A 25,570-nucleotide genomic window follows, 5' to 3' on the forward strand; every position below is an offset into this window, starting at 1 on the left:
GGCGTGCGCCACCACGCCTGGCTCGTTGCACTTTTTTTGTTTTGTTTTGTTTTTTCCCCCCCTTTCTTGAGATAGGGTCTCATTCTGTAGCCCTGGCTGACCTGGCCAGGGATCTATGTGTCTCTGCCTTCTGAATCCTGGGGTTAAAGGCCTGTGCTACCAGGCCTAGCTTGGGTCACTGCACTTTTTTTTTTTTTTTTTTTTTTTTTTGAGACAGGGTCTCCTTGTAGCCCCAGCTGTCCTGGAACTCACTGTGTAGACCAGGCTGGTCTTGAACTCACAAAGATCTGCCTGCCTCTGCCTCCCAAGTGCTGGGATTAAAGGTGTGCGCCACCATGCCCAGCAAGTTCACTGTACTTTTTAAAAAAAATGTATTATTTTTATATGTGTGACTGTATTGTCTGCACGTATATAAGTACAGCTGTGTCATGCAGTGCCCGAGGAGGTCAGAAGAGGACATTGGATCTGCTGGAACTGGAGTTACAGATGGTTGTTAGCCACCATGTGGGTACTGGGAACTGAACCCAGATCCTCTGCAAGAGCTCTTAACCGCTGAGCCATCTCTCCAGCCTATTCATTGCACTTTTGACCAGTGTTTCTGTTAACCACATAGTGGATAAATCGCTATTAAATAAACTGTTAAGAGAAATCTAGCAGGCCATCTTTCTTGGTAAATGTATTGTTTAAAAACAGCTTTTGAAAACTGAAGGAACCACAGTGAAAGGACATACAGATCTGGAGATCGCATTTCACAGCACTGTGGCACCAGAGGCTGACCTCTGGTGCTAAATAGTGACTGGGTGCTTGGAGGACTGAGTTTCAATCAATATTGATCTTTTTAGGGTCTCTCACTGTTTGGGATACAGAGGAAGGGGCTTTCTTGCTATGTAGCCCAGACTGGTCTTGAATTCAGGATCCATCTGCCTCATCTTCCCAAGTACTTGGATTAATAGACACCTGGCTTGGGGTCTCTTGGGTGAAATATGAAGTGGTTTTTCTGAGTCTGTAAGTCTGTGTTTTTACTTAATTCTCTAGTCCTCTCTTGGTTTGCTTCCTTACCAGGGAGGTGAGAAAGGCTGGTCTGCTGTGGCCACATGAAAGGCACATGGTGCCCACTCATTCTACCACAGCCACAGCAGTTCCTGTCTGATGGCTGGGGCTTTGGTTGGACGCACAGATTTCAGTATTAACAGTAATGTTGGGATGAGGAGGAAGTGCTGCCGGTATTCTGAAGTGAAGTGAGCCAGGTGTGTTGTCTGTGCTTGTAAACCCAGCTCTTGGGAGACAGAAGCAGGAGAATCAAGGCCAATCGGGGTTACATGAGACATGTCTCTAAAGATCCTTCCCTCTCCCAATAAATAAAACAAACAATAAAAAAAAAATAACAGAACAGAAGTATTGCATTGGATTTTAAGTTAGGTTTTGCCAAAGCAAGCTTTAATTTTGATTAGGCCCTGAGTCTCTGGGTGTCCTGTTTACGGATCCCAGCTTTGTCTCAGGTCAGCTGCTCACTTAGAACGACACCTGCCACACTTCTCAGGCCTGGCCCCAGCTGGGCCCTGTGTGGTTCAGGGATCAGGACTAAACGGGCACCTCGGCACTGCCTCTGGATGGCCAGCAATTCCCAGCTACATGCAGTATTTTATTTCGGTTTAAGATTGTAATGCTTCGGGAGCTGGAGAGATGCTCAGTGATTCAGAGCACTTGGCTGCTCTTGCAGAGGACCTGGGTTCTCTAACAACAGTCCCTAACTCCAGTTCCAGGGGATCTGATGCCTTCTTCTGTTCTCTGAGGGCATTGTAGGACATGGATGCACTTAACATACATGCAGGCAATACACTTATACACATAAAATAATAAATAAAAATAAAATCAACAAAGGTTTTTGGAAATCAAATAAAATTTTCATTTTTAAATCATTTTGTAAATGCTAATTGGAATATACCTTCTCATTTAGCTTTTTCAGAAATGTCAGTTAATAGAGCGGATACTTGAAGCCTGGGACATGAATGAGAAGAAACAGTGAGTAACTTGTTTGTGAAAAAAGTATCAGTTTGACTTACAATTTAAGGGAAACCCTGCCGTCTCCCCTCTGTCATGTAGAGAAATGCAAAGATAAAGGTACATTGCAGCACATGTTCTGGTCCCTCATTTTTCGCTTGGAGCCCCATTACCTTTAGAGCTCCCTGGCCTGTCGAAATACTTTCTGAGAATTATGTTGAGTTGAATGAAAAAAGAGTGCAAAGTTGAGTCTTCGTTAGTATGTGTTGGGATTACCTCCTCAGAGAAACGTCACTGTGTGTATGAGCTGAACGGGAAGGAGTGCTTCCTGTTCTCATAGAGAGTCACCTGGTGACAGGGCTCTGGAGCCTTGGTTGATCCCTGTGTACAACTGTGTATAAGATGTTCATGACCGTGGTGACATCTCTTGAGGCACTCCTGTTCAGTACCCTTCGAGGGTTTATGCCACTCCAGCTTCTGAGCAGGCGGCACAGGGCAGGTTTGGAAAGTACTTTCAAGGTGTGCTTCTTTGTGGTCATGGGCTCTTGCTGTGATTTAATAGGCACGTAGTTGAACATATGAACGGAATTACTGGGTGATTTTTATATTATGTATACCATGTGAAAAGATCAAATCTTTTTTTTTTCTCAAATTATTTTTATTTTTATGTGTATGCGTGTATTGCCTGCATTTAGGTAAGTGCACCCATGTCGTGCAATGCCCGCGGAGGACAGAAGAGGCTGTCGGATCCCCTGGAACTGGAGTTACAGACAGTTGTTAGCTGCCATGTGGGTGCTGGGATTTGAACCCGGGTCTTCTGTAAGAACAGCCAGTGTTCTTAACCGCTGAGCCATCTCTCCAGTCCCAAGATCAAATCTTGATTAGCATTTTTCATTGGAACCTTCAGACTCCTCTCTTCCAGTTATTTTGAGATACATAATAATCTTATAAACTCTGGTCACCCTGCCGTGTGGTCAGATGCTAGGATTTCTTTATAAGAGACTGGAACTCACTGTCTACCCTTTCCATCCTCCTCCCCCACCTTCCTAGCCTCTTGGACCACTGTTAGTTCATGAAGCTTCCAAGAATATGTAGTATTTTTGTTCCTGTGTCTTCCTACCTCTCCGTAGTATGATGTCCTTCAGTTCCGCCCATGTTGCCACAAACATGGCTGAATATTCCACCTTTATTTAACATACTGCCTTTTGCTGGGCATGGTGACGCATTCCTTTAATGCCAGCATGGAGGCAGAGGCAGGCGGATTGCTGTGGTCTCCATAGGGAATGCAGGCCAGCCATGGCTACAGGGAGACCCTGTCTCAAAAAAAAAGAGCCTTTTAGAAAAATCTGTCCATTGGGAACTTGCGGTCTTGATTTATATTCTCAATCAGTCTGCTGATTGCGCATTTTCCATGTATCTGTAGGCATATTATTCCCAGTGGAGCTTCTCCACAGGAGCCGTGGATGGCCTGCTGGACATGTTAGTGTCTGACCCATCTTAGCCCCTCTGTGCCCTCTGTGACCTCCCATTCTCTATCTTTTCCTGTCTTCACATCTGCCCAGCACCTGAGTGTCCTGAGCATTCCCCTCTTCCTATTGGCACATCCTCTGAAGGCCAGACACGTGTAATATTCCCACTAGCTAGGGGTACTAAAGGAGCTTTCTTCAATGTTTCAGTATGCCAGAAGCCAAAACTTGGGCAGCTTAACACTCAGGGCCAGAAGCCTTGCAGGCCATCCTGTTCCCACCTGTGGCCTTAAGGGAGCCCAGGAGGCTAAGAATTTGTCTCTGGGAGCACTTGAGTCTGAGTCTTACTGTGCAGCTAAAGTGGCTCTTGCAGTTTGGTTGAGTTCTTCACTGGGCCGTTGTGTTAGCTGCCCCCACAGCCTCTTAAAATCACCTAGCAGGTATTTTATTTTCCAGGCAAGACTCCAAATATGGTATGTGGTTTTTTGTTACTGTTTTTCTTGACTCCTGATAGGGTCTCCCTATAGCCCCAGCTGTCCTAGAACTCACTATGTAGACCAGGCTGGCCTTGAACTCAGAGAGATCCACCTACCTCTGCCTCCAGAGTGCTGGGATTAAAGGTGTGTGCCACCATGCTGGGCAGGGTTTTCACTCTTTAGGCAAAAATCTCTTCAATTTCTACCCTGCTGTTTACAACAAAAAGTCTTGTTTTGCAAGTCATGAACATAAAAAGATGTTTTAACCTTAACCTAAAAGATGTCTTAACCTTAACCTTAAAGGTGTCTTTGAAGACTAAATTCGCTTGCCTGTGTTTGGAGTGTCTTCAGCAAGTGCAAGTTCACTGCCTTTCTTTATCTTGCTAAGTTTTCGGCTAAGCCTGGGACTCTACTTGGAAGCCATTAGTGGATGCTTGCCTCCAGTCAGTTGGCACAACTCAAACATAAGTCTTTTGGAAAACAATAAAATTCTGACCTCAGGGTTTTACAGTTTGATTGGAGTCTGAAATTCAAGAAATTGTACAAAAAGATGTAAAGAAAAGTTAAGAGTGGACAAGGCCTTGATGAATGTGATTGTTGGTGATGTCTGGAGTGACTGCCCTGTTGAGTGCTTTGCTTTCTGGTGATGCTCTAGCATGCTCCATTTGAAACTCTTCTCCAGGTGTCCATTCTCCTGTCTCAATGTTTGTCCTTTCCCCTGCCAGGGCTGAGGGAGGACGACGGCATGGTTACATGGGACACCTCACCAGGATAGCGAACTGTATTGTGCACAGCACTGACAAGGGCCCCAACAGTGCACTAGTGCAGCAGCTTATCAAAGGTAAGGTGTTTTTACAATGCTGATTACGTCTGTGTGGGGTCAGAGAAGAGATGAGATGACAGAGGGAAGGTCAACAGCTAGTCAAGGGCTCTTCTGGAGTTTCTTTGGAGTTTACAGGTTGTCTAGGGAGCTGGTTGTAGTTCTCAGCTATACCTGTGTTCAGATTTCTGCTGTCCTTTTTGGTGGCCAGAGCAGTTGGAGTCAGGTGTCATTGTTCCAGAGCACTCTTGTCCCGTTTCCTTTGCCCGTTGAGCCTGCAGTGCTTGTGTGCTGCCATGGGGCCCCTCAAGTCATGGTGCTGTTTCTCTTCCGAAGGCCTCTCTCTGTCTCTTGTGTTTACATTAAGTACCTTACCTAAGACACCAGAACCTTGCCAGCATTTCTTCAGTGTCTCTGTCACTAAGACGAGAGATCGTGGCCCCTCAAGGATTCTTTTCTGCTAGCACTTGTTTACTCCACCCAAGGTGGCCTGGAGGACACTGTGTGAACGCCTTTTACCCAGGTACCACCCTCCAGAACCGGAGCACCAGATGCTCTGTGGCCTCCAAGCTTCTGTCCTGGCCAAATCGCTGGTCATGTGACTTTGGCTGTGTACCTGAGAAACGAGGAATCTTTGTTCAAGAGGTGCTTTACTTTCTGTTGAGTGTGCACTAAAAACCTAGTATCACCTACTTACAGAAAAATGGAGGCGTGCCCACATCTAAGTTTGCTTCCTCATCAGTGTGTATGTACTTAAGAGGAGAAAACATTTTTTAGGTCAGTTTTTCTTTCCTGGAAGCTTCCTGTGTGAGCGTGCACCTGTGCACAGTTGCTTAAACCAGGATTGTTGAGTGACTGCCTCCATGTAGGTAAGCCCTGATGATTTACAGCCACGGTTTCGTTTTCTCAGAAAAATCGTCTCTAGAAAGTAGACTTCCAGTAGTGAACATTTCTACATGGTTTGGTCATCAGGCAGGCGTAGGAGGCAGTGATTGCAATCTGAGAAGCCAGCAGGGTTCCATGGACCATTCGTTGGTCATGTGCCTGCCTTAGGATCTCAAGAAAGTACAGGAACTTCCCCCTCCCCCAACCCAAAGACCTGCTCTTCTCTCAGAAGTAGTTTTACAGATGGAGTTCTGTGTTTCATGTCAATAAAACATTGGTAGTAACTTTCCAAGTCATAGCTCTTGGCTCATGGTATTGGTAGGTGGGGTGGGACTGACTGGGCAGAGCTCAAATCTGTGGACTGGGCCTGTTGGTGCTTCTTGGGCTCACCCTTCTTGGAGCACTGGGCTGGCCGTAACCAGGTCTTCAGTTGACGGGTGCCCTGCAAGACTGCCTGCTGTCTGTGTGCTCACTGTGGTGATACTGCTTTTCTCCTTTTCTCACTCTGAAGATCTTCCAGACGAAGTCAGGGAGCGATGGGAGACATTCTGCGCCAACTCCTTAGGAGAGACGAACAAGAGGAACACGGTGGATCTAGTAGGTTCTGCAGGGTGCACTTCTGTTTGTTTCTGTGCTCTAGCCTTTGCCTGTTTTCTGAGAAAACTGTAAAATGCCTTCTATTAGGGCCAGTGAGTGTGGGCCAAAGAGGAGCTCTCTGCAGGAAGGTCAGTATTCTGCTGACTTATCCGGGCACCTCAGTTACCTGCGTAGCATGGCAAAACGGCACTAAAAGGCTGCCCATGTCCAGTGTCTCCCCCTGGGCCTAAGTGCCTCACGTGTCCCTGGGTGCTTAGAAATCCCAAACGTGCCTGTGGATGTTTTCTAGAATTAATGGAGTTGAATTTGTTCTCATTTTAGATTGTTTCTGGGGTAGGAGGATTGTAGATGACTTTGGAACTCCAGCCTTAGAATGTTTAATTAACCAAATTAATACTTCCAGCCAGGGAATAATGGCATTGATCATTTAAAAAATTATATTGGACTTTGGAATGTGTTTTTGTTTTTTCAGTGCTTTAAGTTTTAAGGTGAGTATTGCTTTGTGCTTTTGAAGATGAGAGAGCATCTCTGTCAACAAGTGCCAGCTGGAGGTCGGGGTAGCCACCTGACTCAGTGCTGTCCAGCACTAGCCACTGTACTTGTTCTGTAGTAACGCCTCAGTTGTTACCAAGTTAGTTGCCCAGCAGCCATATCTGTTCAGAACCTAAAAACAAGAGGGAAGCACCTTTGCTCAGCTGGAAGCCACAGATCATCCTTGCCACACACCTTGGGCCTTTGCCTCTCATGCTGTAGACTCTCATGGTTACTCATCAGTGCTGGAGTAATGGCCTTTGAATGTGGACTTGGTGCAGGATTAGGAAGTATGAAGAGGTAAAATAATCAGGAAAGAAGCCTCTTACAGGGAGTTCTGTCTAAGGTCCCTACTGTGTGTGCTGTAGCCCAGCAGAGAAACTGACACTCCTGTCAACAGCACTGGCACATCAGGAAAGGCAGTCTTTGGTGAATAGTTTACACAGCTGACTAGGTAGATTGGTTAAAACAATTAAGGTGGGATAGATAATTCGGATGCCACCTTGTCTAGACCTGTGCATAGTGGTTGTTTTGTCCTCTTGGTGCTATGACGTTTACTCATTGAAGGCCAGGCTTCCACACTCATCCCACCTTAAGAATGCAGCCAGCATGGTGTTCTCTATTTCTTAGGTATAAAGGAGTACTTAAGGATGTTAATTCTGTCTGATTTTTGAACTTTTTTTCCCAAGACTGGGCCTCCCTGTAGCCACAGATGGCCTGGAACTCACAGAGATCCACTTCCTGAGAACTGAGATTAAAGGTGTGCACCACCATGCCTGGCTTGAAAAGACTGTGTATGTGGGGGGGGGGGGGGGGGAGGAAAGCCATGTATACAGGTGCCCATGGAGGCAGTTGTGAGCTGCACATGGCTGCTGGGAACTGAACCTGGAGTCCGGGAAGAGTAGCAGGTGCTCTTAACCACTGAGCTGGCTCTCCAGCCCCTTAGAACCTTTTTTAATATCTCCATTTGGTCCTAACTCCTTCCAGTAAGGGGGTTTAAGGGGTACAAGTCTAGGCTAACAAGGAGGTTTTAGCTGTACCCTCCAGGCTCTTCATTTACTTCCCCAGAGCATTTGTAGTCTATTTTAGGGTCAGGCCCACGTTCTAGGGGCAGTAGACTACTGTAGATAGTACGTATGATGAATGTAATTTGTGAATACTGTGGCCTTACCCTTGAAAAGATGACAGAGAGAGTGCCTGTGACTATAGTTCAATGGTCTTTGAGGTGGCTTTGAGGTGGCTCTGATGCCACCTGGTTCTGATGCCTCTCTGAAGTTTGTTTTTCAGGTGTGTTCAGAGCTTGAGTCCGTATGTTGACATGGTGTCCTGGCCATTTGTATTTTTCTGTTCATTCATTCATAGCTGTCCCACTGGCCCAAGCATCTCCTCGGCTGTGTGGGTAAGCTGGGCCAGCCCTAGCTTCTGTAGCTTCCACTGCAACATCCAATTAAACTCTGACACAGAGGCGACACTGTACCATGCCTAAATCCGTGCCAGTGCCTTTCTACACTGCCTCCTATGTAAGGGAGTTGTGATGTTCACATTGGTAGTTTGGAGCTGAGTTGTTTTGTTGGGTTTGTTTTTACAGCATTGCCCTCTCTGCTCCAGGCTGGCGTCACACTCAGATCCTTCTGCCTTAGCCTCTTGAATGCTGGGATTTTAGGTGCACACCATCACACCCAGCTCTTAAATTTGGTGTTTTAGTTACATCCAAAGACCTGAATTTTGACTAAGCCTCCAAACTAAAAATTGACAAGAACATAGGTAAATGTAGATAATAGGGAATGTTTTGTGCTAACTTTGGAAAATTGAGTTTCTTTTATTTCTTGCTATTCTCTGGTGGGAAAATTGTTTTGAAGCCCCAGGGTTTCTTCCCGTCACTGACACAGGGCCAGGAGGCGGCGTGGAGCAGTAGCAGCGCATTTTCGTATGAAAAACGGTTTAGGCAGCCAGGCTGAGAATAGGCTGCTGTCACTGCCCTGGAGTGGGCAGGTGCTGGCGTCTGCAGTGAAGAGCTGCACCTGCCGTCTCACTGGTAGGCCTCTGCGCGCCTTAGCCACACCCTGCTTAGGCAGCCTTGGTAAAGCAGGTGCTCACATGCTTGTTGCTCTGGCAGGCTCAGATGCTGGAAGGTCACTGTGGAAGATGTCATACCTCAGAAGCTGCTTTCTCACACTGGCACCGAGAGTGTGTTTCACTTAAAACGCATCCAATTTGGCAAGAGCACTGTTGAGGCTTTGCTGTGTGTGTTAGTATTCATTAATTCAGCAGACATTCATGTGCCCGCTGTGTGCCAGGTAGAGGGTAATAGCGCTAACCAGGAAGAACCATTCATGTGCCCGCTGTGTGCCAGGTAGAGGGTAATAGCGCTAACCAGGAAGAACCATTCATGTGCCCGCTGTGTGCCAGGTAGAGGGCAATAGCGCTAACCAGGAAGAACCCTTGTTTTGGTGGAGGTGGAGAAGCAGAAGAGCCAGACATGCATGTATTGGTGATAGTGCCCAGGAGGGAGTGCCAGGGAGTGGGTAGGAAGTGTTGGATAGATGAGCAGTTCAGAGTTAGGTCAAGGGACGGTCAAGGTGGCTCAGCGGGTAAAGGTGTTTGCCATGCAAGCCTGGCAACCTAAATAATTTGATCCTTCAAACCTACATGGAGAGTGGAAAGGAGGCATCCATTTCACACGTTTGTCCTCTCACCTCCATGTGTGCCATGGCACGCATATCTACACACACACACACACACACACACACACACACACACCAATAATAGTAGTAGTAGTAGTAGTAGTAGTAGTAAAATTTTAAAACTGGGTGGTCCTAAAAAACCTCATCGAGAATGTAGCATTGTAGAGGGAGGGAACAAGTACAGAAAACCCCAAGGGAGGGACTGCCAGGATGTAGGACTGGCACAGAGCAAGAGTCCGGTCTGCCTGTTGTCAGAGTGAGTTAGGGAGAAAGTGAGGACAGAAGCAGTGGGCACCACTGAGAAACCACTAGTCTTAGAAGTTAAAAAGTGACATCATTTGATGTACATTTTTGGAAGATCACTGGGTTCAACACAGACTGAGTGAGACTGCTGCCTCACTGACGTCAGTCTGGAGGAAGACTACAGCCACTGCACTAGCAAGCTGTTGGCAGCTTTGGTGATGAGTGGTGTGGGCTACATGGTGAGGCTGGCTTAGGGAACAGTCCAGAAAAAACATGGCTAAGGTTTTAGCTGAGGAGTGAAGGTGGCTTTTCCTGATCTCTGTGGTGCCTCAAAGGCGCTGTATTTCTGAGTTGTAGATCAAGAACTTAGTTCGGTATACCTCTGGGTAATGAATTGGTTGGGATTCTGATCAGCAAGTTCCCCCCATGGGTAAATGAAGTAAGTCTTTTTAGCACACCATAATGGTACAGGCATTCCTAGAGTCACTCTTCATTAGTAGGCTTGAAGGTGTGCCAGTGTTGTGCTGTTAGTGATCCTGACTGGCTGGAACTTATAGAAAACCCTGTAATGTCAGCACTCAGCAGGAAGACCACAGGTTCAAGGCCTGTCTGGGCTGTATAGTGAGACCCTGTCTCAACAAAGAAAGAAAAGCACTATAGACGCTTTCCGAGAGGGCGGTGCTCTGTAGCAGCAGTTTACAACCACATGTGGAGGGGTCACATGTCTAGCCCTTGGCTGCTTCAGCAAAGCTGCTTCCTTTTTTTTTAATATTTTATTTATTATCTTTATTTTATATGTATACGTGTATTGCCTGCATGTAGGTAAGTGTACCCGTGTCGTGCAGTGCCCACGGAGGTCAGAAGAGTCTGTTGGATCCCCTGGGACTGGAGTTACAGACAATTGTTAGCTACCATGTGGGTGCTGGGATTCGAACCCGGGTCTTCTGCAAGAACAGTGTTCTTAACTGCTGAGCCACCCCTCTAGCCCCAGCTTCTTCCTTTTTTACTGACATGATAAACTCTTGTTTATAGGAAATAAATACAGCATGTAGTTTCTTTGTGTCCTTGTTGTGCTTAGACAAGACTCCCGAGGGCAGCCTCTCTTCTCTCTCTTCTCCGGTCACTGACCTGCTCTTTAAATTGTCCTGGTTCTGTGGCCTATGAGGTTGTACCCTGAAACACACAGTAACATGACGTATTTTAGCTTGCTAGCTCAGTGGCCTCAGGCTTCCTTAAAGCCACTGAGTGTGATTGTCCTATGGGGGCGACAGTTGCCATAACAAAGCAGATTTCTATACCACGGCTGGGCATCCTGCATTGTCCCCCATCCCCTGTGTGTCCCCATTACCTCACTAAGGCAGGCGCCTTTCACTGACGGCAAACTACCAAGTAAAATGCAGTGCTTTATGCCTTACAGAGCAGAGAGAAAGGAAGTGCAGCCGTGCTTACAGTCATTTAGACCTTATGTCTTACCAGAGATGGCCATGTAAAAGGAAAGAGAAATAACATCTGTGGGGGAATTTCACAAGCCTTGCCTTGTCGACACCAATTAGGATTGTACTCTGGGCTTCTAGAACCAATGGGAACAATCTCTAAAGAAGACTAGGCCAGACTGTTAACTTGAGGCCGTGAGGTATGGCCTCGCCCAAGTTCGCCCACGTCTTTCCGTCAGCACAGTGCTCTCTACCCAAAACAGTTCTGAGGTGGTGCATGCCTGTAATGCCAGCACTTGGGAAGCTGAGGAAGAAGGATCTCGACCTCGATGCCATTCCAGGCTACACAGTGAGACTAGTATAGTGTAAAGGACTCCGGAGAATACAGTGTGCATGGCCCGCAAATGGAATGCTGGCTGCCGGAGTTTCCGACTGTTAGGCATCCCATGCTAGACAGCAGGAACCACTGTTAGCACCTCCCTACTCAGGGCACCTGGCTTAGCCATGAGTGAGCAGCTCTTGCTGGTGCTTTTCTTAATTGTCAAGAGTTGGTTGGACATGCAAGGAAGGCACAGTGTCAGGAGTACAGTGTTGCCTCATCACATGGAGCATTCATGGCCAGTTCTCTTCTTCGTATGGGCAGGAAAGTCAAGATCTTGATGTGAAATGACTGCACTCAAACGCTGCCTTTCTGGTAGTTCCTTGATGACCGCCAAGGCTTTCTCTGCCCTCCAGGCCTGGCCATGCCAGTGATTTTGGTTCCACCCGCACGGTTTCTTCTGCCTTCCCTGTAAACTGTTTAACTGGTGTTGATTACCAAGATGATCATCTCGGTGAAGTAACGCACCCTTTCCATCAGACACCTAGGGTGCTAGTGAACAGTGGTGACCATCTGCAGCTGGGTGGGCAGCCAGACAGGAGCAAGGACTGGACCTGAGACAACTTGTCTGTTATTTCTGGGGTTGGGTTTTTGGTTGTTGTTGTTGCACTTTGAAACTGAATGTGATATTTTTTCCATAATAATGCTGATACAAATGTCCAACACTTTTCTCTGTTAAATAGTCTTTTACATTTCTATGCATATAGGTTACAACCTGCCATATTCATTCATCCAGTGATGATGAAATTGACTTTAAAGAAACGGGTTTCTCACAGGATTCCTCTTTGCAGCAAGTGAGTCACGCCTAAAGCTTTGCTCTTTGTTTTTCTCATAAATGCTTAGTTTAGCTGCCATTGTGAGTCAGCGTCTGTCAGACTGTGTTAGAATGTGGTTTGAGATCGCTACCCTTTAAGCTAAACCATTGCAACAGGGAGAACCGGGCATGCCAGGTAGGTTTGTACTGATGTGTTCCTGGGAACAGTGATGTCGAGGAATGCCACGTGAACTGAATATCAGCAGGTCACGTCACATGCTACTGTGCAGACCTATCATGTGGTAGGTAGAGACTGTGGGAGGTAGAGGCAGGCGGATCTCTGTGAGTACAAGGCCAGCCTGGTCTACATAGTGAGTTCCAGGACAGCTGGGGCTAAGGGAGACCCTGTCTCAAAAAGACCAAAAAAAAAAAGATAGAATTAAGAGTCAAAACTCCAAAAGTGAGCTCGGCAGTGCTTGTCAACCCAGTGGCTTGTTAAGATTACCTTCTGCTGTTGCTGATCCTAAGAGCTGTTCCATTGTGGTGACACCTGAGTTGAGGTTTAGTGAAGCACTTCATTGCCATGCCTGCCCTCCAGCCCTCAGTTTGTCTCCATATGTTAGGTGCTTTTAACCATTTTGGCTAAAAACGGGAGATAAACATTAGTCTGATTTATCATTGATTGGTGATTCTTGGGAAAGTGACGATTGGTTTTACGTTTCTATTGGGTATCAAGTTTTGGAACCCCAGTTAGAAGGCCATTAGCAGATGAGCTGTTTGTAGGGATGTTGTCCTCAGCCATTCTGGCCCAGGCATATAAAGTGCTTTTGCATGACTTTGGTTAAGGAGACGCTGTCACACCTTACTGGGTGGTGCCTGTGTCCTCAGTCGCACCCGCACCTTTTCTGGGGCCACCTTGAAGCTTCTGACGCTCTTGCTGGCCCTGTCTTTTGTTTCCAAGTTGCATACCTTTCACATCAGCATCACAGTGATCAACTGCTTTATTTTGATACAAGAGTAGTTCAGGTCCCAGATGGATTTAAGGTGAAATTTTCGTGCTTGCTGATCTTCCTCTGTTTTCTGACATTGGCACCCATTGGCAGCTGTTCTCCTAAAGTCAGAGTTAGCAAGTAGCTGACCATAGGGAGCACTGTGGAGGAGCAGCGTCTTCTTGAAGGAAACACATCTTGGTTTTAGGAAGCACTGGCTACCCAGGCAGCCCACCGTGACTCACCGTAAACCCTTGTGCCTACAAGCAGCCCTTTGTTGTCTCCAGTTTCTCACACTGTCCCACTTAAATGGTGGCCTCTCCACCGAAGCACTGTAGAGTATTGAAACAATCAACGTGACTAGGCCTGAACCCAAAGGCTGCATTGCTATGACCCTAAAATGAAGCTGGATGGGTCAGATGTGATTTTTGTGGCTGTTAAACTCTAGCATTAAGAGAAAGAATGACCTGGACCGGTGAGATGGCACAGCAGGTTAAGTTGCTTGCTGCCAGGTAAAGGTGCTCGCTGGTGCAAGTCCTAGCCCCAGAATCCATATGGTGGAAGGAGAGAACTAAAGTCAGTACTCATAGTCAGAGGACTTCGACTTCCGTATGCTTGCACATGTGTGCACATACATGCACACACCAAAATAGATAAATGTAAAAAAGAAAGAAAAAGGGTGCCCTAAACATTTTTCTAAATATGTTTGTAAACTTGTGCACTGCTGTTCTGAATCAAACCCAGGACTTTGCAGATGCCTGAACTTCAAGCTGCTGATTTTATCTAGAAGCTACTTTAGGCCATCAAAGGAATGGGTCCCCTTGCTTGCTGTGATACCTGCTTCTAAGCTGTGTGTTCTGGGAGAAATGTTCTTACATTCTTTTCCTGGTTTGACCAAGGGCTAATGTATATCCCCATCACAAAGCTGGCTTCCTAACACAGCCCTGGCCAGGTTCCCAGTCTCAGGAATTCTATCCACTGCCTATAACCTCTAGATGTAGGACGCACTCTGCAGACCTAACCTATAAAGCAGTTGTGGGCCATTGTGACATGTATCTGATCCAAATGTTGTGTTTTTGGAGACCGAGAGTCTAGATTAGTCTAACAGCTTCCTCATAGTCTCCACTCTGAGTAGAATATCAACTAGTAGATTTCCACATCTTAATCCTCTGATTCCCATTTGAAGTCAGGCTTCCCACTCACAGAGAAAGCCCAAGTGCAGAGAACCCAGGGCAGTCATTTAACAAGGTAACCCTGTCACAGATGGGGCCGTGTCCAGTGAGCCCGCACCTCGTGACGTTTGTGCCGTGCCTGCTTTGTTCTGCCCCAGTGAGCTCTGCTTCCTCAGTGTCCTCCAAACTGTGCTTCCCAGCGCTGTGGAGGGGTGAGGTGAGCTCTCTCCCTGTGATCTCTGAGAATTCAGGCTGACCCCCAGAGATGGGCATCGACTCTCCACCACATGTCACACACTGGCTGGGACAGATGGAGTTCACAGCTATTTCTATGACCACAGCAGTACTGCAGAGTGCTTAATATTGTTATAGCCATGCGTTGCTGTCCACTTCGGCACCTCAGAACACTTTTACTATTCCCTTGCACGTATATAGTGACTCTCCACTCATACTGGAATGTAGGCTCTGATAGCACAGTTAGTGGTAGAAATCAGGTTCAAAGGGGAGATTCTTTGCTAGTTTGTGTCGTCCCAGAAGCTGTGCCAAACTGGAGCTACGAGCACGCTAGCGATCATGGTTCTTTTTCCTTTGTTTGATGGCACCATGTTCCTAGTATGTCAGTTGCTGTATCTCTGTCTAGTTGAATAGGTAAGATAGATAGATACTCGTGTGTGTACATGTGGGTGTATATTTGTAAATGTACATGTATGTATATGTACATTTGTAGTACATCTACCGTTTGCATTCTGTTTGTGAAGTGTGGAGCTTTGGAAATATTTCTTCCCTTTCTCTAGAAAACTGTTCTGGTTAGATTTGGAGCTTGGTCTATGCTGCCTCCTCGTAGAATGGCTGCATGGTTTTTGAGCACATCTTGGAAGCAGCAGGCATTTGTTGCCCTTGTAGTAGATGAGGTCAGAGCTCAGAGGAGTGGTCTCCTGCTTGAACACGAAGGCTGCCTGCCCTGCCCATTCATATGCCCAGAGCTCTCATCTCCTAGGTGTGTCCTTTCTCTTCTGCCTTGACCAGCTTCCCATGACTCCTGCTTTGGTTGCATTCCAGACTTTACCCAGTGCCGTCCTGCCAGGCCACCTCTTTGGGCACACTGTGGATGGCTGTCCTGCAGCCAGCTGCCCCCTAGCCCATCAGCTCATATAGCATCATCTCTGTGAGCCAGAACGCAGGCAATGAGAAGGTTTGGGGGGTGGGGGCAGGAAGGGGGGATGTTGTCTTCTGTGAGAGGAAAGTGAGGCTTGGCTGCTCTAAATAAGGGGTGATGGCAGTGGTGGTTGGTTGTTTTTAATTTTGTTTATTTTCAGACCTAAGCAAAAGATACCTTCCAAAGCCAAATATAAGGTTTATTTTTTAAATTACCTACAATTTGGATTATCCATGCCATAATTCCCTGCCATGAGAGTTAGTGTCATCAGAAATGAACGAGGAGACCCTTGTCTGGAGCATCGCAGGATGGGGTCTGTGGACTCTGCCGAGGTGGGGCCCAAGGAGAAATCTATTGATTCCTCTGCACCAGCTGCAGCCAGTGGCCTGGGAGTAAAGCCTCCATTGGCAAGGGTTGCTGCTCCTACCCCCCCCCCCGGTCCCACTGCTGGCTCTGTCCCTGTCCACCTGAATGCACACAGGGTCGTCCCACGTTGATTATCTGGGTGAGAGTAAGGAGATGGTACTTGATTGTCTTCTCGTGTCCCTTACTCCCAAGCAGTGTGTGAGGATGTGTTTGCTTTTGGCCTAACTAGACTGTCAGCACATAGGTGCAGTACAGTATAACATTCCCTCATTTTCCAACTGGGAAGACCCGCCTGAGCCTGGCACTCATAAGATGTGGTAGATGGAAACAGAACTGGCTCCTCCATAGACTTTGTGGTGTGGCAGGCTTTTCTGAAGTGTTCTCAGACAAAGTTAAAACTTGCTACGGTCACCCTCAGGTAGGTTGTGTAGAGTTCCTTATGCCTCAGCCTCTCCCAGCCTCCAAGACTTAGGTCATCGTTGTATTCCTAGGATTATGATTGTGTCCATCAGTGTTTCTTCCTCTGGTGCTGTTTTTGCTGTGGTGGATGGTGGGTGGGGAGTGGCTGGGGTGGAGATTGGGGGTGGTCAGCTCGTATTGCATGTTAGGATGAAGTTGGTTGTGTCTAGAGGTGATGGTACACCTGATAATTTCAGACTTCTGTCTCTCTGTCACCTCCTCAAACTAACCCTAACCTAGTCCTCTCCCTATAGACTACTTATGTAGAGGACAGTATGGTCACTTAAATATTCCTTACAGATGATGTGTGGTAAAACAATTTGCAGACCAGATTTCAAAAACTTCCCCTTTGGGGGCAAAATGTGTCTGAAATTATTTGCTATTTTTGTTTGTTTTTTTTTTTTTAAAGAAAAACACACCAACTTTGTAAAGTCATATGGCTGTGTGAGTTACAGAGGTTTCTGCAGCACAGGTGGGCAGATAGCATGTAGAATGTCACTAGAATCATGGTATCACTGTCACTGGTCCTGGGGTTGCCAGGCCTTTTCTGATTATCAGATGCAACAAATGACGTCCAATTTTATTGACCAGTTTGGCTTCAACGATGAGAAGTTCGCAGACCAAGATGACATTGGCAAGTGAGTATGTTTTCCTGTCTCCACAACTGTCTCTTACACTCCTGCTCTTTGACAAATACTCTTGAGTCTGCTGGATTCTGGGGGCTCTGCAGCATTCCTGAGTTGGGAGGTACAGCTGTCCCTTAGTTCAGTACCCAGTGCTGAGCCTAGTAACTGAGACCCCACTCCAGGGCCAGCGCTGAGCTTTGGCTTCAGAACCTCACCGAGGCTTCTGCTTATCAGATGGTGATTTGTTCTTGTCTGGTATTGAATTTGTGAGCGTAAACATCCTTCTGTCTCAGCTTTATAAGCAGCTGGTAGCAAGGGTGTGTGCTGCTGCCAATTGAGATCGTCCTTTTAGAGGGACCCAAGTCACCTGATTCTACTCTTAGTGTGTTAATAGCATTACCACAAGTAATTCACTTAGTTATTCTTACCGTGTCGTTCACCCCTTGGTCAGAGGTGTGGCTGACTGCAGGTGTGTGTGCCGTGTGATACTGCATTCCAGTAGATGACCAGGGCAAGGGCAACAGGGGCAGCCCCGCCTGCTTTGCTTTCTGTGCTGGGGAAGTCCTGTAAGGAGGTTTGTGTTGTCTGCAGTCAGGGTAAAAGGTACAGAGTGCGAATTCTGGGCACTACAGAGAACTGAATAGAAACTGTCTAGGTGGCTGGCAGAACTGAGAACCAGCATCTCACTTCCCACCCAGAAAAAGAGGCCCAGACATCAGAGTGTGGATTTACCTTGGGATGATGGCTTCTTGAGAACAGGTGAAGGAGAAGTTGGGGCTGCTGGGATGTAAATCTCAGCTGGTGGATCAGATTTCAAAAAATCGCCCTTTAGGGGAAATTTGTCTAAAATTCCTTGCCCCCATGCAGTGTCTGCTGTGGGTCCTTGGCAGCGGTCAGCTCCCAGTCTCCTGTTGAACTTCAGCAAGGGCAGGCTGTCGTGTGTCAGGAAAGTTCTGAGTGTAGACTTCGGGAGATGCTGAAACCCTTTTGCACGTTGCTGGAAACATGCTGTGCTGGTGCAATGCAGTGGTGGCTGCTCTCTAAAAAGCTGGAGTTGGGGATTGTCAGCTACCCTCAGACTCACTCATCTCAATCTGGAATGAGTAAGAACACGCCACAGAGGCATCTGTTTGTTGCCAGAGGAAAGTTCTACCCAGGGTCAGACCCCTTTCCCACTAGAAACCGGAGTATAACTAGTTAGAATCCATGTTCTCTTTAAAGCAAGGTGTTTGGAATGGTGGCTGATTAGAACAGAGCTTTAACAGATCATGAGACTGTCCCGCCTGCTCAGAAATTGTGTCAGTAGGCTGTGGTCCTCACCCTGTGTGGCTGGAAACAGGATGGCAGGGTGCTGTGTACTGTGTCCGGCCCACTCACAGTGTTTCCTACTTTTTCACGTTTGACTCAGCTCTTCGGAAGTGACTTCTTGGTTATGTTGACGTGGTCCCTGGAACTATAGTTGAACCATAGAAGTTAGAAATCCATTGCTGTCAGGGAAAGGCTGTCAGGGCCTCACAAAGCCTTGTCTCAAAAAGCTCCTTTACCACCCTTCCTGTCTTGTATATGTTTCTTAATACTAGAGAGGGGCATCATTTAATACCGGAAGGTTGTGTGTGTGTTAGTAATGAGGATTTTAATGATAATGTAAATATCTTTAATTTGGAAATTTTCATGAATGCTGTTTGTAGTGATCTGTAGATAATAGTTCCTCTGTTTTCTTTACAGTGTTTCTTTTGATCGGGTATCAGACATCAACTTTACTCTCAGTACAAATGAAAGTGTAAGTATGGGCCTTTCCGGTCGTGAGCAGCAGGTGTGGGATGGGTGGAGGAGTGAGCTAGATTCTTCTGCAGCCTACATGCTGCCTTGTGCCTTGTGCCCTTCTGAACTCTGGGATCACCTGTCCTAGATTGGTGATATGCATGCTAACAATGTCTGCCTGGGCCTTACAGGCATGAGTTTGCAGTCCTGGCTTCAGATGTGACTGGACTAATGTGACCCTGGTCCTTGTGGTTGCACCGTAGACATTTAGCCTCAGAAGCTACCGGTAGTTCCTCTTCTCTGTTGCGAGTTCACGAAGAATGTGGTTCACCATCTTCCATGTTTTTAAACCCGTGTTTAAATCTAGTGTCTAAGGAATTTTTTGTTATCTACTCAAGCTAACATTTGAGGTTTATGTTTCTGTTTTTGTTGTATATGTGATAGGCATGATTTTTTAAAAAGCCAATGGAGCCTGTCAGCCTGGTCTATAGCAAATTCCAGGCCTGCTGGGGCTTCAGGAGATGGCTCAGCAGGTAGGAGCGCTGGCTGCTCTTGAAGAGGGCTCTGCTCTGGTTCTCAGCACCCAGATGGCTAACAGCTATTTTCATAACTCCAATTCCAGGGATCCATTGTCCTCTTCTGGCCTCCACAGGCATTGTACTTATGAGTGCCCTTACATGCATGCAGGCAAAACACTCATACACATCAAAAATAAATCAAAAAAGTTTTTAAGAGGCAAACGATCAAACAGTTTTCATTGGTGACTCTGGGGGAGAAAACAGTTTTTGTTTTGCTCTTTTCTCACTCTTGTTTTTATGTAGGGAAATATCGCCCTGTTTGAAGCTTGCTGTAAGGAGAGGATACAGCAGTTTGATGATGGTGGCTCTGATGAAGAGGATATCTGGGAGGAAAAGCACATCACATTTACACCAGAATCCCAGAGGAGATCCAGGTGAGTGATGGATAGCTTCTGACAGGGATGGTTATAGGCCGTCCTGAGGCAGTTGATTGTGGTTAGACCCCTGCAGGTGTCGCCACCAACACAGGTTCAGCCCCAGAGCTCCCAGTGCCCATTGTCCTGCCTGCAGTTTGGCCAGCAGAACAATCTTAAAATGCTGCTGATCTTGCCAGGTGTGGTGGTGCACGCCTTTAATCCCCACACTTGGGAGGCAGACGAAAGTGGGTCTCGGAGTTTCAGGCTATCCTGGTCTACTCTGTCTCAGAAAACAACAAAACTACTAGTACCGTGACAAAACTAACCCAGAGCCACTCTTAACAGTCTAGTGTCCCTACCGGCAGGCTCAGGAGAGTACCTGAAGAGTGATCAGTCTCCAAGGTAACGACGTAAGGAGATTAAAGTCAAGAGTTTGTCATTTGGGTGAGAAACAAGGCCTCGTTTCATATGCCTATAAGAAACATTGAAATGTGTATGTGGGTAAGATAGCTCAGCAGTTAAGAATATGTACTGCTCTTACAGAAGACTTAAGTTCAGTTGCCAGCACCCACATTGGGTGCTCACAACCACTCCTAACTTTTGCTCCAGGGAACTGATTCCCTCCTGGCTTCCGCAGGTATCAGTGCTCACATGTACATACCTGTACATAGATAACATTTATATGTATTTTGAAATGAAGGAAATCTCTAAAAATGTTTTGGATTTATATATTTTTGTTTTATATGTATGAGTGTCTTGCCTGTATGTACGTAAGTACACCGATGTTGTGCGTTGCCCTCGGAGGCCAGAAGAAGGGTGTCATATTCCATGGAACTGGAGTTACAGAGGGTTGTTAGCTGCCATCTGAGTGCTGGGAAGTGTATTGCCTACATGTGTGTAAGTGCACCCATGTCGTGCAGTGCCTGCAAAGGTCAGAAGAAGGCATTGGATCCCCTGGAACTGGAGTTAGAGACTGTTGTTAGCCGCCATGTGGGTGCTGGAAATCAAATCCAGGTCTTCTGCAATTGCAGCCTTAACTGCTAAGCCATCTCTCCAGCTCTGGTTTTGATGTTTTAAGACAGGGTCTTGCTATGTAGCCCTGACTGATCCGGAACTCGATACGTATGTATCATACTTGCAAGGCTGTATGTATACCAGGCTGGCCTTAAAGTCACAGAGATCTGCCTGCCTCTAGGCCTCCCAAGTGCTAGGTGTCTGCCACCATGAAAGGCTCAAAGTAGATTTCAAAGGAAGAAGATAAAGTTCCATAATAAGAAGGTTAATTAGGGGCTGGGGAGAAGGCTCAGTGAGGAAAAGTCTTACTAACAAACAGGAGAACCTGAGTTTGAGTCCCAGTACTCAGGTAAGATCCAGGTGCAATGGTGTATGTGAGGGCAGGAGCCACAACCTTGGAGGTCACTAACAAGCCAGTCAGTGACTTCTAAGTTTAAATAGAGATGCATCTCGTATCAGTCTCTGACCTTGACACACTTGCACACATGAGAACACACACACACCAAAAAAAATAAACAAAGGAGGTTAATTCAGTAAGAACATGTGTTGCCTCTAAACTCCTTTGTAGCTAATAACAAGGCTTCAATTTCCAGGAGACAAAAACTGATAGAACTTTGATGAGAAGCAAACAATCCACATTTACCATCAGATTGATAGTGAAATGGGCAGGAATCTTGGAACTGCCTGTAGTGCTCCTGACCCACTCCATCCATCACCTGCCTCTTTGCAGGTTCCTAAAGCAGACATTCTGGTTGACGAAAAGCAGAACACGACACCAATATAGACATGCTCAGAGCATGCACACCAACATAGACATGATCAGAGTGTGTACACCAACATAGACGTGCTCAGAGCGTGCACACCAACATAGATGTGATCAGAGCATGCACGCCAACGTAGACATGTTCAGAGCATACACACCAACACAGACATGTTCAGAGCATGCATACCAACATAGACCATGTTCAGAGCATACACACCAACATAGATGTGATCAGAGCATGCACACCAACACAGACATGTTCAGAGCGTGCATACCAACATAGACCATGTTCAGAGCATACACACCAACATAGATCGTGTTCAGGCCATAGAACAAGTCTCAGATTTGAAAAGGTTCACAATGGAATTAAATTAGAAATCAGTAACAGAGAGTTCCCTGGGATCTGGACTCCTGCCTGCTCGCCCAGCACTTGGCAGCTAAAGGTAAGATTGTGAGTTCCAGACCAGCCCCAGCTGCTTAACAAAACTGGGGTGTGGAGGGACGGAATTAAAAAATCCCATGGTAATTTTGAATTGGTGGGGGGGGGCAGTGTTAATTTTAGCATTAACTAGCTATGTTAGAAGTGAAACTCTTCAAATTAGTGGCCTCTGCCTCTATGTTTAGAAAATGAGGAAATTAAACCAAAATGAATGATACAAAGATTAGAGTAGAATTCAGAGAAGTACAAAACACAAAATAAGAGAACTCAGTGAGAGCACAGTTGCCCCTTGGGAAGATCACTGTAGTAATCTAGCTGGAAGGGTCAGACGGAGGGAAAGCAGAAGTTATTAATACCAGGAGTGGGGCTGACATCAGTATAAATTGGATGGACCAAAAAGATTGAAAAATGATAAGAGATTATGAACAACTCTATGCTAATAACCGACAATGAACAGCACAAAGAACCACAGTAAAGGATAGTGAGTGGAGCTGTGTTCACTAGCTTTAATTTCTGATTTAGACCTCCTCACCAGGTGGGCCTAGTAGCACACGCCTGTAATCCCAGCACTTGGGAGACAGTGCCGAGAAGGCCACTCTGGGCTGTGTAAATTTCCAGGGCTGCTTGGAAGAAGGGTGGATTCCTACCAAATATGAAAATCCAGGTCCACATGACTACACTGATGAATTCCACTGAACATTTCAGGAAGAAATGATACCAGTTCCTAGAATGTTGAAAAGGAGAGGTGTTAACCATCCATCTAACCCTAAGACCACATCATTATATCTGGGTACCAAAATCTGGCACATCTATCATAGAAAAGAAAACTGGACACTAGCTGTCTTAAATGTATGACCCCTGTAAAGCTGCAGCAGACCAGCTATGGTGGTGCTTGCTGTAGTCTTGCACTCATGAGGAGGGGATCAGAGTCTGAGACCAATCTGGGTTATAGAATGAGACCTTGACATTAAAGAAAACATTTCTAGGCAGTTTAAATGCAATAAGGTATCATTACCAAGGGACCAAGGGTTTATTTCCAAGACTACAGAATTGCTTGAATATCCTAAAATTTGTCAATGCAATGTGTATGTATATGAGCAAGCACACATCCATCCATTCTTAATTTTTTAAAAACCTCACTATTAAAAGTGGAAAGAATGGGGCTGGAGAGATGGCTCAGCAGTTAAGAACACTGGCTGTTCTTGCAGAAGACCCAGGTTCGAATCCCAGCACCCACATGGCAGCTAACAACTGTCTGTAACTCCAGTTCCAGGGGATCCGACAGCCTCTTCTGACCTGACCTCTGTGGGCTTTGCACGAAGTGCACTTACCTACATGCAGGCAATACACGCATACACACAAAAAATAATAAAATATATTTTTAAAAAGTGGAAAGAATTTTTCCAGCCTTATAATGAAAATTTTACAATTAGTAACAGGGAAGGCTGACTTCCAGGAACCACACGGTGTGAAAAGAGGACCCGCCTTGTCACACTGTGCCTTCCTCCATGTGTCAGCCAGAGAGGGCTCAGGCAAGTGTGGCTAGTGAAGTGCCGTGTAATTTTACACTGCTAGTGAATTTTAGAATTTTCTGGACTTGGCTGGAGGCTGATTATAAACAGCTTTAAATATCGAGTTTTTTGTTTTTTTTTATAGCTCCGGCAGCACAGACAGTGAAGAAAGTACAGATTCTGAAGAAGAAGATGGAGCAAAACAAGACTTGTTTGAATCTAGCAGTGCTAACACGGAGGATAAGATGGAGGTGGACCTGAATGAGCGTGAGTTGTCCTGGCCTTGTGGTGGCAGTGGCTGAATTGCCTACATTTGAAAATTGGCAAAAGAGTAGTATGTAGCATCTGAGGGGACAGCCGAGGGGAAGCCGCTATGACCACCGCTGTGTAAATCCCAGCCTCCGCCTCTAGCTCTGTGCTGAGGCAGGAGAAGCCACTTTCTCTGCCATCATTTCAAGTCTACATCATTTGTGTGCCAGACACCAGGCAGCTAGCTAGGAGTTCATGGTCTTTGCTCACAAGGACTCAGTGCCTGCCCGGGAAGTCAGGCTGAGTGCTGAAAGAGCCTCAGCCTGCAAGTCTCCTGAGGGTATGCAGCCTCGGGACCACTGAGGGCAAGCGCGTTTGAAGGGGAAGACAGCCAGCAAGAAGGCAGAGTCCCTCAAACTGGTGGTATGGCTCGGAGCAGGACAGGGATGGTGGCCTAATCTAGAATTGGGTTCTGAGGCTGCAGGGACTGCAGAGCACCGAACAGAGCTTTTCCATCTGCCCGAGCTGGACCCAGTCCCATCGGGCAGTCCCCATCCTCTGCTTTGACCCTGGTGCCACATCATGCTTTCTGATGCTAGGAGTCTGACTAGTCTAGATCCTCATGTGAGTGTAACTGTGGCTTGTCATTTGTGACTGGCTTATTCACTGAGGACAGTGTCCTCAAGGTTCACCCATGTGGTAAACAGGTACAGGATTTCTTTTTAAAGCTAAAGAATATGCCAGAATTCCTGAGTGTGATGGCACATACCTGTAATCACAGCATTTGGAGGGGTAGGAGATTCAGGAGTTGAGCATCATCTTCAGCTACACAGCAGTTTTGAGGCTAGCCTGGGCTATATTAGAAAGCCAAAAAGAAAGGAAGGAGGGAGGGGTAGGAGTGGGAAGAGGGAGGAGACAGATGGATGGACAGACTTGGTATGAACTAGAGCATGCCTCTCCTGCTGTTGGTCTAAAATGGGAGAGAAGACAGAGCAGAGGGAGGGGCACCTGGATGCCTGCAGAGCTGAGACACAGGCCCCCGTGTGCACTCCCACCCCACCCACACACACATTCTGCTGGGGTGTTCCTGGCACTGATGGAGTGTCTGGGAAGGACTGTCCAGAGCCTTAGCCTTGAAGAAAGTCCTTTTGCTGTAATCTGATTGCATAAAGTGAACAGGTAAAAATACCTGTCAGGTTGACTTTCTGTACGTAGCTTTGTATGATATTTCTTTTGGAAAATATTTCTAAGAACAGAATTGCTAGATGAAATGGCTTGAGGGTCATTTTGTTCCCAAAATGCTTGTGTCCCTCCTTCCAGTGCCTCCCGTACTAGATTATTCTTTCCCTACACCGCGATGGCTTCCTTTCTTCTTTTAGTCATTGGTGTTCTAGTTTTAAAAAAATAAAATATGTTCCCTTTTGAGAGTCTTGAGACTGGCCCTGAACTCCTGGGCTCCAGCAGGCCTCCCAGATCAGTTTCCCAAGTATCTGGTGCTACAGGCTGCCTCAGCACCATCGTGCCCAATGTAAGAAAGACCTTCCTGTTAGACCAACCACCAAGGTATTCCCCAAATACAGTTCTTGCTCTTGTTTCAGCCCCTACCTGGTCGGCCAGCTTTGATGTCCCAATGGAAACCACCCACAGCGCTCCCTTGGACTCAGTGGGCTCTGATGTCTGGAGCACAGAGGAGCCGATGCCAGCCAAAGAGACAGGCTGGGCTTCTTTTTCCGAGTTCACATCCTCTCTGAGGTGAGCGAGTGTGTGCTGTCTTCAGTCTTTCTTGAGGAAACAGAGTGACGTACAGTCACTGATGGCAAGTGACCCACTCTACGTTGACTGTGATGCCTTAAGAGTAAGGC

The 25,570-nt window shown here is 46.6% G+C and overlaps 1 protein-coding gene across 9 annotated transcripts in view; it reads left to right on the top strand.

Moving 5' to 3' along the window:
• The window catches only part of Ppp6r3 (protein phosphatase 6 regulatory subunit 3), a 111,563-nt gene that overhangs the window by 71,644 nt on the left and 14,349 nt on the right, over positions 1–25,570 (top strand). For 5 of the 9 annotated variants that reach the window (XM_029570002.1, XM_029570003.1, XM_008846309.3 and 2 more), the window contains 9 exons: positions 1,958–2,022; positions 4,669–4,784; positions 6,160–6,245; positions 12,223–12,309; positions 16,952–17,049; positions 18,763–18,817; positions 19,620–19,750; positions 23,605–23,726; positions 25,307–25,460. In XM_029570002.1, the coding sequence (XP_029425862.1) occupies positions 1,958–2,022; positions 4,669–4,784; positions 6,160–6,245; positions 12,223–12,309; positions 16,952–17,049; positions 18,763–18,817; positions 19,620–19,750; positions 23,605–23,726; positions 25,307–25,460 (914 nt within the window). The remainder of the gene's footprint in view (positions 1–1,957; positions 2,023–4,668; positions 4,785–6,159; positions 6,246–12,222; positions 12,310–16,951; positions 17,050–18,762; positions 18,818–19,619; positions 19,751–23,604; positions 23,727–25,306; positions 25,461–25,570) is intronic. The other 4 variants (XM_029570006.1, XM_008846317.3, XM_029570005.1 and 1 more) reach the window with 3 other exon arrangements.

This window comes from Nannospalax galili, unplaced genomic scaffold (genome assembly GCF_000622305.1).
Source record: "Nannospalax galili isolate Female #2095 unplaced genomic scaffold, S.galili_v1.0 scaffold1723, whole genome shotgun sequence".
Classification (NCBI taxonomy): Eukaryota; Metazoa; Chordata; class Mammalia; order Rodentia; family Spalacidae; genus Nannospalax; species Nannospalax galili.